Consider the following 12,584-nt stretch of genomic DNA (forward strand, 5'->3'; position numbering starts at 1 on the left):
AATCAAGCCGCACCACATTCCACACATTCATAAATATCAGCTCCCTAAATTGACCTTATTTTTCTCACCATGCAAGGTCAATGAATTATTCTCTGAGAATTGTTTTTGTGTGATGTTGCTTACAATCAAACAAGCAAACTGACCGGGGTGAAAACATAATCTCCTCAGCGGAGGTATTGATTAGTTTAGCTTGAGTAAAAGAAACTCAAAGGAAGCCTCTCTTAATTCAAAGATGAACTGAACTGTTGAACTAATACTGATCAAAATAAAGCACAGAAATGGACAGAACAGTGTTTTTATTGTATAAAGATGTTTTTTGTGGCAGCTCAGTTGATCCCAAATAAAATGTACAGGACAAAAACTTCATAAACACACACTGTTAATACACTGTTGGGTTGAATAAGTTGATTTGTGCAGAGAAAAACTGCACCACAAATGATTGTATGTATTATTTAAAAAGTCCTAAAATATCTTCCAACAAACACACACTGATATTCAAATAAATAATCTTGTTTCATGACTGCAATGAGAAAACCTATGAAAGTACCTGAAATATAAGGAACACTTTGGCCATGACGGAGTCTCTAAAGTCTGTAACTTCATAAATGAACCTTGCCTCACTGTTCCTCTCTCTCTCTTTTTCGTAAGTGAGACTATTTGTGTTGGATGCATCTCCTTTCACACTTGTCCCTTTCCCCACTGCAGCTCTGTGCTGTCCTCGATGCCCCTGGCGTACAGACGCACCAACTGGCCATGAATCCTGAAGGAGGAGATGTGAACACAGTTTTAAAAAAAGGTGCTTTGATTTATGATACAATGTGATAACAGCAGGAGGATAGTACAGTCAAGTGTCTGGCTCCACTCTCTTACCTGCAGAGGATCTCAGTAAAAGGCAGAATCTCTCCGTCACAGTTCCACACTGACACAGTCGGAGATTTACTGCAGCACAGGCCACACAGGAAGGCGTTTGCAGTTTTCTGCCCGTTTGCCATTTCTCGCCCGGCGCTGCTCTCTGCCAATCGCAGCTGAGAGCCGCACCCGCTGACAGTCTCAACGTATGATTGCTCCTCCTCATCTATCACAACACTTTGCTCTGCGATCCCATCATACGCTTCCTCCTCTCTGCCAGAAGAGGGGAGGGAGAAACGGAGGGCCTTGACGCGGTGGACCTCCACAAACGGCAGGTCAAACTATAAGAGAAGTGGGATTGAGAGAATTGGGTCAAGCGGTTTTCACACTTCCAAGTCCAAGGTTTGAATGTTACAGTACCTGGTCCTGTGTGCTTGTGTGTCTGTGGAGGAACTTGAGGAAGCCCAGCGGGTGAGTGTCCCACACCAGGATGAGGTCCCCTGTTCCGTCCGCCAGGTGAGCAGAAGGAGAGAGGCCCTGAGGACTCCTGGGACACGAGCTGGACATACATGTGAGAGACACACATCTGAACCTGCCCTCCACACTCACCCAATCACCTGGAGAGACAAAGAGAAGAGGGAGACAATCCTACATTTAGAAATAAAAGACGTCACTGACGACTGTACTTCTGTCCGGCATCATGTATGTAAACACTTTGGAATTGCAGATTTTCAGCATTAATATTTCATAACATTGGTTGTGATCTTCGTCTAAGTCACAGTTATAGACAAACAAGCTAATAACTTAAGCTAATAACTTCTGCCATGTGTTGGTGTGTGACCCTTGGATTTAACCTCCTTTGGCAGCATTAACCTCAATCAAATGTTTCCAGTAGCTGCAGATCAAACCTGCACAACCGCCAAAAAGTATTTAAAACATTTTGTCACAGCACTGCTTCAGCCATATTCAGTGAACCAGTGATTCAAGTAACGCTTTAGTTCTTACCCTGAAGTTATTTTTTTAACCTCTTACGATCATTCTGATTGGTGCTTTTTGAGTCATCCTTGCTGAGCAACCGTGTCGGGGGGGAACAACCCAGGACTATGGACTGAGTGAAATCTAAATATGTTGCATTCAAGAACAATACAAGTATTTGTGTTCAAGCAAATTTAGATTATGATTGAGTTAGTTTCTTAAATGTGAATTAGATGTAGATCTGACTATATTTTAAGGCTAATTTATGCATGAATGCTGGTTCTTCCAAATAGGTCAGTTACTTTTTCTTGTCACTGTGCGTTACTCCTCCCCATTTCTCTAAACAGACTTTACTTGTTTGGCTTGTTTCTGATGGTGCTTCGAACAACCATTGTTGCATTGCTGTTGACAGCTCACATCACTCCACGATGGCAGTGACGTGATGGAATGCCTTTTTCAGTCTCTCCAAGTTGTTAACGTTCTAAAAACACAAGAGTAGGTTCTGGAGAGGAGGGATCACAATTTTTTTTTTCCTTTTCTAAACTTTGCCCCAGGTGAAGTACTGCCTAATGTCACCAATTCAGTTCTGTATGACTAATTAAAATATAATAATCTAAGATGGAAAATTTACACAGTTGTCGAAGTGCGCGAGCTGACGAGGGGCTGACGTAGCTTTGTTTTAAGGTGTCACCGGCCAAAAAGTTGATTTGTGCTATATGGGCTAAAACATGCAAAACACAAACATTGGAATTGTGTTCTTTACCTTCTGATTCATTACTGAATTGGCTGTAGTGGGCACTGTACAGGGATCCTGAATCTGAGGCATGGGGGAAATGTCTTTCTGTGGTTCTGGAGCAGACACTGCACCTACACACACACACACACACACACACACAGATACACACAAAAACACAACACAAAGGGTTACACTCTTGTCTTGTCTTTATCTTGACCTTGAGACTGTGAGAGACGTTGGTATTGTACACTCTTACTGGAGACCAAGGCTCCCCTTACATCTAGATCAAGTTCCTCTCGCCATGGTTTCTACCCTCCTTAAGGTAAACCCAACACCTGAGCCCCCTGCCACAGTTTGTGACTGTTACAGTGTCTCAGGCTGTGAATTTGAACCGTTTCACCAGAGCTTGAATAATAATGTTAATAATGGCATAGATTTGGTTTACGGTTAAACCAATCAAGCACTGGCACCCTTTTCTTGAACACTACTCTTATTAGAGTCCCGTTTGCCTTCCTGGACCTCGTGGAGCGACATAACATGAAAGGTTTGTCTAACTTCTCATTGTTGGTCACAGTCACATAACACTGAAAACTACAGGTTATGAACAGTGATGCTAAAGCAATAGATAAATCCCCTGTGACACAAGCAATCTACAGATGAAATTACATTCACACAGTAAATACTGGGCATTTGACAGATAATAATATGACAAGGAGAACAGATAACACTCCCACACATCCAGACTTCATAGTTGTGAGTGTTTTACCCTGAGAGGCAGCGTGTTTTATCTCTCGGGCTGGAGAGCATTGGGTCTGCTGGCAGATACTGAACCACGCCTGTGTAGCTTCTGTTGCTCAGGTACACCATAACACCTGCAGAAGGCAAAGCAGGAGCAATTATGTTAAGTGCACACAACCTTTAAATAGATCACACTCAAGGGGGAATGTGTTTGTACATTCACGTAGTGTCGGAATTATTTGAAATATTCGTTCCACACTGAGAGAATTTACATGAACGCCACCTCGAGTCGCAACTACAACTCAGACAGTCAGAAAAGTGTTTGGTACACGACTTGCAGAGTTTCTTCACTTATAAACCAATAAGCTGCAAGTGGTATCTTTTAATATGAACTTGTCAAGTGTTGCGCTTTCGTCACTTGCAAAGTGTATGTCCATCTGTCACAAGCACCTAAAACCAGACTTTTTAGCGTTTTTATATTTCTGTCACATCCTGTTCCTTTTTCTTTGCTCTACCTTATCATGCAGATATTGGAGTGTGCCAAGGTAAAGTTTAAATGCTCTTGCACATAAATACAAAATATTTTGTTTACTGTTTCCATGTTTCTTACACACTGACGTTGGAATGAGGACTTCACATTGCGGGAAATGGGACTCTGTGGAGCACGTGAATGATTAAAAAAGTATGTGTCATATAAAAACCTTGCCCTCTTTGTCATTGTCATGTTTTTGACAGTTTAAGGATGAATTTTGAATTCAGAGATGAGCGTTAATCTTCTGTTATTAAGCATGCAGTCATTCCTGTTCTTGAAATGAATCATCAGTCACACACACACACGGTGTATAAAGATGATCTGTACCTGAGTAGTCATATCTCAGAGGTCCCATCCAGCGGTGTTTTTCACTCTCAGCCAGCACGTCCCCATAGAAGCCATAACCCACCAGAGACACAGAGTAACGCACCAGAGCAGAGGCGTGGTAAACTGAACACACATCCAACGGCTGGGAGTCTCCTGCAAGGCATTGTGGGAAATGAGGAGCTCAAAGTAAAAATATATATATACTGTATATTGTTCAGGTAGTTTACGGTATTGATTTAAAAAATTTGCAAATAATGATTAAAATAATATTTACCTCCACCAAGGAGGTTATGTTTTCACCTCTGTCCGTTTGTTTGTTTGTTGGTTGGTTTGTATATTTGAAAAAACAACTGGACGGATTTCCACGAAACTTGGTGGAAGGATGTGCTATTGGTCAGGGAGGAACCCAGGAAGTTTTGGTGCGGATCAAGATCAGGGAGCGGATCGAGCAAGGTTTTTAATCACTTTCTTTAACATTGCGAGATTGCATTTTTTAACATTGTCACAATTTCCCCAGGTAATAATTAATGAATATTGAGGGGAAAACATCAGGCATATTTAGGGGACAGATATCTGTGAGTGTGTGATATTTGGTGCAGCTTGATTGAATTTAGGGGACTGTTGGACCTTGGTGGAGGTATTCGCTCTCTATTGAGTGCCATTCTAGTTTAAAATAATGGAAATACTTATTCACCAATGATAATGTGCAACGCTGAGGTAACAGGGTCAATCACTCCCACTGTGGCGTAACACACACAGTCCGTAGAACCTGCAATAGACATAATACGACAGGACATCACATCTGCAGAACAGACACCGGTCAGCGTATTAATTCTTAATGAAAGTGTCGTTACCTGCAGGAATGATGCCGATGTGAAGAGGACAAGGCTGCAAGGTGACAGCGGGATCAGTCTCACAAAGACCCAACTCTTGTTGTGTCCGCCCAATCAAACCGTGAAGTATTTCACTGAACATGCCATCCCCACCCACACTCACCACACTGTTATAAACAAACACAGAAGTTTCTGTTAGGAGAGCCCCTCCCAGCGAGGATCGCTGTAACAACACTCCCGCACCACCGTGTTTACACAAGCGATCGCTTACCCGTCAAAGCCTGTCAGGTCTTTCTTCAGGAGGTGGTCTCTGGCCTGGTTTGCTCGCTCAGTCACTAAACAAGATATGATTACATGCAAACTGCAAATCAATTTCATTCATCATTCTTTAATGGAAGTATGTCAGTGTAAGGCCATCTGTCAGACTTAACCCTTCACCTCGAGATCAACCTCTGCAACAAGTCTTTGCTTCAGTAACAAATTATACTTTTCTCAAAACAAAGAAGTATTTAGATATTTTGTAGATGTTCACCTATAACATGAGAGCTGATACCAGCCAGCTCAAACAAAGGGGCAACCAAAGAATGGTAGATCTGTCTTCCTTTCTTCTTTCCTCCATACGGATTGATAAACACCAACAGTTTATGTGGCCGTGATGGACCTGAAAGATAAGTTTTAAAAATTCATGTTGGTGAGAGCAGCAAACTATAATAAGAGGATTTCATAATTAATAAGATAGGATTATCAGATATTACAGTAATTATATCGGTTTAGTGCCCGGTCTAATCATCCGCCCTTACTGTGAGTTTTGACGGCTGTCCTCAGGTGTTCCGTCCACTGGTCTCTGAGGACGCGACTCGGGCAGCTGAACTGGGTCCGGCCCAGTCTCCATAGCAACCCGGAAGAGCCCCCACTGCTGCTGCGCTTCACGTAGAAAACTACCGGTTGGATGATAGGAAGAGAGAAGTGTGTTGTAAAACCACACTATCAGCTACTGGAATGTGAAATTGTAAAACAACAATCTCAACTGTTGAAACGTGGCAGATTACAGACACCGCGAGTATTTGACTGTATGTAATATCCGAGAGTCTCACAGAAGAACCCACCTGTGAAGTCTTTGTCTTTGTCTTCAACCAACTTCTGGGGCAGGATCTCCACCCGGCCCTCCTCCACTCCGACCACCTCAGCCACAGGGACTGAAACTTTAATCACACAGAAAACTTCAATGCATGCTTGTATCTCTGCAAACAAATAATGGGATATTTTAACAACTCTGAGGACTGTTTTTCCAATGAGTTAAATGACTTGCATGAGTCTAACTGGAAATATTAATAATAATGGCTGCATCTTAATTAGCTGTTCCAATCCCAGGGCTCTCCCGTAGACCATATGTCACAGTAAAGAAACACAAGTTACATAATAAACCTATGGCTGAACTATTTTTTTTTTTGTTTGCTTTGGATCCTGGTATTTTTATGTGCCATCCTACTGTCAGAGTGCCATCGCTTACTGGGACACTTGAACAGAACATGATTTTAGTACCACAGGCATTTCCTTCAATGAAAACAAAAATGTCTTCAGTGAGAAAGGCCTTTTGAAAGTGTTAGTTCACTGGCACACCTAAAGGGAGAGGTTACGCCATCCATATTAGTTGCACAGTGAGTATAAATCAAAATGTCTGCCTCAAGGAAGTTAATGACGGTTTTGGAGTCAAGGTTTTGCAGTTATTTAGACTTTGTATTTGGTTGATACACCTTGTGTTAAAGTACTTGTGCAATGTTGTGTTATATGATGAACAGCGACTCTTATTTTGAAGGATGCACATTAACATCCTATCATGTTTAATATGTCATCAGTATGTTCAATTTGAGTTTTGCATGAGGGTCAGACATCATCCTAATGGAGGAGTTGCTGGAAATATCTATTTTCTGAAATGCACTCATTGCCACATTTCAGGTAAATTTAGCTCCACTTGGTTGTGGAACTTTCCTGGGAGAGCATGTACACGAGAGAAAGTCTGTGAATGCAACATTTCTTCTCAGTTGCATTTGCATCTGCTCCACGTTTGTCCTACACATAGACTGTATATAAAGATGGGTTAGGGTTAGGGTTAGGGTTAGGGCCACCTGGTGGCTGGCTGCAGTATAAGTCATGGTTCCAAATGCGCAAGATGGCAGTGCTTGTATATGGGATAATTTGGCTTTCTGGTTATTGGGAGGATGTGGAGATGTGTTGTTCATCTTTAAATACAATATATGCTCCTACACAGCACTACGCAGAGTCATATGTCAAATATCTTTGTGTCTCCTTTAGTTCAATATTTACCTCTGTTAAACAGATTATGTTTTAATCTGCAATTGTCCGTCTGTCTGTCTGGTAGTTAGCAGGTTTCTTCAAAAACCACTGGAAATGTTTTCACGAAACTTGGTTAAAGAATGTGGTATGAGTCAGGAAAGAACCCATTCATTTTGGTGCGGATATGGATATGGTGGCCGATGCATAATGTTTTTTTTATGCCACTTTCTTTAACATTGCGAGACAGAAAAAACATCAACATTGTTGTTGATTTCTTGGAGAATAATTCATGGATCTTGATGAAATGTTTGGAGGACTGATGTGTATGAGTGTGTAGAATAAGGTGCAGATAAATATATAAATCTAGATCTTGTGAATAGAAATGTGGTTTCATTATTGGGCCTTGAATAATTATAGATAATAATAGACTAGAGCCACTGATATCTAACACACCCCCCGAAGAAGAAACATATTGAGAACAAAGAATGTCTGTGCAGTGATATTCATACAATATTAATATCTCTTTCTTCTTAGTGTGTTTGTTTGGTGAGAGAAAAACTAAACTGTTGATGGTCATATCCCACATTATAACACTGAGGGGGGTGTGTTCTCTGCAGCCTTTGTTTTCAGTAAACTGTCTCAACAGGTTGTGTTTCTTGTTAGTGCTGTTCAACTAGTTCTTCACGTTCCCTGCACACAGCTTAATTAATTAAAGCGCTGACTCCCAAATATAGAAAATACACACAACATGGGAATGAAAATTGGGTTGTTTGTAAACTTTCTACACACTACTTCCAACAAATGATCACTGACTGACAGTCGTGTTTACACCAGATACCAAAAATACTGGTGTTGAACTAAGTATCGCGCAGCAGTAACGTGTTCAGTTTTATTTCAAACGCGCAAACAAGTTAACTTACGCGCAAAAACAAAACAACGCAGACTACCCACGTGCCTTTCACTGCTCTTACTCTGGTACGATCGTACTGTTTGACCAGATGTCACAGATCGACAGATCGTAAGGACTGGAAACGGTGTCACCTACTTGTTTTCTTATCACGGTTCTTCTTGTCCACCTCGGTCCAGTTGAAGTTCCAGCCCGTCAGCACCGCCCGGTGTCTCTTGTTCCCGACCCACAGGCTGGACTCCAGCCTCAGGTCTGTCTCCATCTGGAACCACTGCGCTCTCAGGTTGGGCGTCTCTCTCTCCCGTGTGTCTCTTGATCACATCTTATCCCCATAACCTTCTACATCCCTCAGAGACAGCAGCAGCAGGTGGACTGTGTGATGTCACCGGTTCACCTGTGTCCTCATCGGACACGGAACACTTTCTTTATATCTTCTTCTGGATGGATTTTTGAAGAGGTACAAATTTAGACCATCATTCCGGTGACATGTTGAAGACGCCGCCTGACACATGAGTGTTATTGTCAACACAGTGTGCAGTCCCTCCCTGCCGACACCTGCTCCGTTCACACGTTCCTCTCTGCTGATTGGATGTCACAAGTTGAAGAACAGGCAACATATCATCAGCCAATACTGACGTATGAGTCATGTCACAATGAGTTATGAACAATAGAGAGAGTTCACAGTTTTTAGAGTAAATCACCTTTATCAGGATTTTTTTCAATCGCATAATTTATACCTTCTTTAGATTTCGATTTTTCTTTTTCTTGTTTTTTTTGTTTGTTTATTTGATAGTGTTTTTTAAGTTTGTCTTTCTTTTTCTGTATACTTGTTTGAATATATGCATAAATTAATTAAGACTAATATACAAATATATTCTAATCAGTAATATGAAAACTCGGGTGTGAAAACCACATCTTTCTGTAGGCGTCTGGGGCCCGGATCGGAACTCTTCTTTACCTGGTTGATAATCCAGTTTGCCTGAAATACTTGGCCCCAAAGTGCTTACAGTGTAATGTAGTGCACAACACTACATCTGAGTTCTTGGCCCAGTTAATTCTTCAAAATAATGTGGTTATTTTTCATTGCACTTCTGATTTACAAGGGTTACAACTTTTACTGTGACCTTCCAGCACACACCGGAAGCGGAAACGTGTGCCATTATTGTGGCACGCTCCTTCCGGTCCTCCCTTCTCTGCTAGCAAGTGGACTGAAGTAGCGAGACGAGCCTTTAAACTCGATCCTGTAAATATTATGAATTGATTGGTTTGTACAGCGCAGTTTATTTCTGTTTCCAAGGAGCACACCGCGAACCACCGAACAAAATGAATATACGAAACGCAAGGGTGAGTGTTTCCGAAATCCTCCCGGCAGCCATGCTGCTCCTGCTGTTAGCTTAGCTCGTCACCGCAGCCCATACGTTAGCTCAACTATTAATACCGCAGATAAACTGGGTTTGCGTTGAGTCACGCTCCCTCCTGACGTGCGGTTTGTTTTGTCTCCTTACAGCCGGAGGACCTGATGAACATGCAGCACTGTAACCTGCTGTGTCTTCCGGAAAACTACCAGATGAAGTACTACTTCTACCACGGTCTGTCCTGGCCCCAGGTCAGTTCAGCCCCGTTTCTCCTGTTCCTGCTCACACCGCTGCTGCTCCGAGCTGGATCCTCACTGTCGATGCGTTTCTCTGTCTGACTCTGCTTTTGGGTGTTTTCCCGTTTCAGCTCTCGTACATCGCAGAGGACGAAAATGGCAAAATTGTTGGATACGTGTTGGCAAAGATGTGAGTATCTATAATCAGACGTGTTCGTTTGACTTTGCAAAGAGTTTTTTTTATTATATTTCTGAAAGCACTGACTCTTTCTAGGGAGGAGGATCCAGATGATGTTCCCCATGGACACATCACATCCCTGGTCAGTCTGGATGAGCGACACCTCACACATCTCCCTTATCTGTATTATGAAATATAAATGACTGTTATGTGTGGTCGTCAAAAACCTTCTTTGTGTCCTCCAGGCAGTGAAGCGCTCCCACAGACGCCTGGGACTTGCTCAGAAGCTGATGGATCAGGCCAGCAGGGCCATGATAGAAAACTTTAATGCTAAATACGTCTCCCTTCACGTTCGTAAAAGGTACCTTTATTTATTATTGCAGGTTTTATGTGTTACCTGTGCACAAAGTTCAGTCGGGCTCTTTGGCTCTGATTGTCTTTGTTAGTGCTCCTTGTGTATCTTTACCTCTCCTTCCTCCCTACTGCAGTAACCGGGCGGCCCTGCACCTGTACTCCAACACGCTGAAGTTCCAGTAAGTTCTTAGAAGTACATATATTCTGTCAGTATTTTTTTTTTTACTACTTTGTAAGTACTCTGGGGATAACAGTCACCATGACCATACACAGGCTTTACAGACATGAGGTCATAATTAAATTCATAGTAGTCTGACACCACTTTCAACAAATTTGTAACAACAAATTGCATCACAGAAATGAGAAATATTTCTGCAGCCAGAAAAACAAATGCACAAATGAACAATCAGCCCATAAATAGATTGATTAATATTATTGTATTAACTAATTAGAGCAGTGCAAGTTGTCCAGTGCTTCATCAGGCTCAGTGTTTGTTGCTACAGCAGCTGCCAGCACCTCTGCAAAAGTCTCATTGATTCCCATCAGGTGATTTAGAGTGACTCTTGCTGTCATAGTTCACTATCAGTGCTGACAAGCTTTGAAAACTGCTGCTTGGTGCATCTTGGTCACAAGTCCTTTACAAAATCCAATATATGGGATCCTTTTCCAAATTGTGTTGGGCTTGTTACTGGGTTTTTTAATAACACCTGTGTAATAATTTCAGTATTGGTCTGAAAAATACAACAAGACAGCATTGCTCATCCCCCAGATTCAAAGACTTTTGTCCATAATAAATAATAAATGATAGTCCAAATATTATTTGGACTCATTTATTTAGATTTGAAGGTTGAAGGAAATGTTCTCCTCATTCCCAAGAACAGGACACATTTAATCCTTCATTTATGTATTAATTTGTTGAAAATTAGTATTTGGATACATGTACATCTATATGTCTAAAACCACTGAAATCATTCTTATTGTCAACAATGGCGAGAGAGAGAGAGATCTAACCAATGTGTTGTTGTTTTGTGGTTCGTCTCCAGGATAAGTGAGGTAGAGCCTAAATACTACGCAGATGGGGAGGATGCCTACGCCATGAAGAGAGACCTGGCCAGCATGGCAGATGAGGTGACTATTATATGTATTCACTTGTTAGGTCTACATGACATGACTTTCACAAACCCATAGTTACCTCCGTGGACGTGTATCACTACTGAACTCAACTCAAACAGATTCTAACCCTGAATGTGTTGTCTATTGCTATATGTCCCCCAGCTGAGGAAGCCCGGAGTGCGTGTTACGGGCCAGGAGGCGCCCTCTGGCCAGAGCCAGTCGGGATCTGGTGACCAGGAGAGGGAGAGCGAGAGAGACAGCGGAGGAGAGAGCAAAGAGCTGAGTGAAGTCAGCGAGGCGACAGAAAGCACAGACGTTAAAGATTCATCCTCTGATTCACAATGACGCTGCGGTCCTAGACATTTTTAAATTTGCCCTTCACTTCCTCTTTTTATCTATTTGACAATGTTCTGACAGCATCTCTGGCTTCACCAACTGCGACTGTCTGTGCATCGACGCCACTCCAACATTTCCACCACTTATATTTCTTGAATCTTGCAGCAATAAACAAGGACTCTTGGATAATGACATATATTGTGATGAAAGCTAAATGAAGCTATAATCAATGAATGGCGTCAATATTTTTATTGAATTGCTGTTGTCATTTACAAAAGTGTCCCCAAGCTCTGTGAGATTTACAGCATTGAAAAACCTCTGCTTTTCAGTTAATTATTTAACAGAATTGCTGCCAATAAATCTTTCAAATAATACTTTTGGTATTTTTTTTGTCATTACATCTGTTTATCACTATTTTAATGTGTTTAAAGCCAATGTTTTGTGATGAACTGTTTATATACAAATCAAGAATTAATTATACATTGTAAAGAATAGTTCAAATAAAACCATCCACACAGCCAGTGAATAGGTATCTGCTGTATCTACACTAACACATTTTGATATGCATGAGGTATAAAAGATCCACAAAAACAACTTGCCATTTGTTGTATTGCAGCTCCATCAGCATGTGCAGGATTTGAATGAGTTTGGCGACTCCCAGTGGTGGCATTAAAAAAGGCAAGAAAGCATTGCACAATAATCCCTCAACAGAATCGAAACTTGGACATGAATGTGAAATGAATAATGTCAGGAGAATAATGAAGTAATGCTAGATATGGACCAGTCAACAGTTTCACTCAATTTTTTAAATAATTATACC

The 12,584-nt window shown here is 41.5% G+C and overlaps 2 protein-coding genes across 5 annotated transcripts; one reads left to right on the forward strand and one right to left on the reverse strand.

Moving 5' to 3' along the window:
* Positions 1-314: 314 nt before the first annotated feature.
* Positions 315-8,744, reverse strand: zgc:158263 (ceramide kinase family protein). Its single transcript, XM_034590841.1, has 13 exons — positions 8,331-8,744; positions 6,097-6,192; positions 5,791-5,928; positions 5,523-5,651; positions 5,262-5,325; positions 5,012-5,157; positions 4,852-4,926; positions 4,154-4,310; positions 3,327-3,428; positions 2,588-2,691; positions 1,270-1,466; positions 871-1,190; positions 315-760 (listed from the first exon to the last, which is right to left on the reverse strand). Exons 1-13 carry the CDS (start codon positions 8,452-8,454, stop codon positions 679-681), a joined length of 1,734 nt encoding a protein of 577 aa, XP_034446732.1. The 5' UTR covers positions 8,455-8,744; the 3' UTR covers positions 315-678.
* Positions 8,745-9,343: 599 nt separating this feature from the next.
* On the forward strand, positions 9,344-12,138 carry naa10 (N-alpha-acetyltransferase 10, NatA catalytic subuni). Of its 4 annotated transcripts, none has more exons than XM_034590845.1 (8): positions 9,344-9,536; positions 9,700-9,798; positions 9,915-9,973; positions 10,058-10,103; positions 10,207-10,322; positions 10,447-10,494; positions 11,359-11,443; positions 11,582-12,138. In XM_034590845.1, exons 1-8 carry the CDS (start codon positions 9,516-9,518, stop codon positions 11,771-11,773), a joined length of 666 nt encoding a protein of 221 aa, XP_034446736.1. In that variant the 5' UTR covers positions 9,344-9,515; the 3' UTR covers positions 11,774-12,138. The 4 variants fall into 4 exon arrangements, with proteins under 4 accessions (XP_034446736.1, XP_034446738.1, XP_034446739.1 ...); XM_034590847.1 differs by having other exon boundaries at positions 9,370-9,536; positions 11,591-12,138; XM_034590848.1 differs by having other exon boundaries at positions 9,370-9,536; positions 10,450-10,494; positions 11,591-12,138.
* The last annotated feature ends 446 nt before the right edge of the window (positions 12,139-12,584 follow it).

The sequence above is a fragment of the Hippoglossus hippoglossus genome, chromosome 7, assembly GCF_009819705.1.
Source record: "Hippoglossus hippoglossus isolate fHipHip1 chromosome 7, fHipHip1.pri, whole genome shotgun sequence".
Lineage (NCBI taxonomy): Eukaryota > Metazoa > Chordata > Actinopteri > Pleuronectiformes > Pleuronectidae > Hippoglossus > Hippoglossus hippoglossus.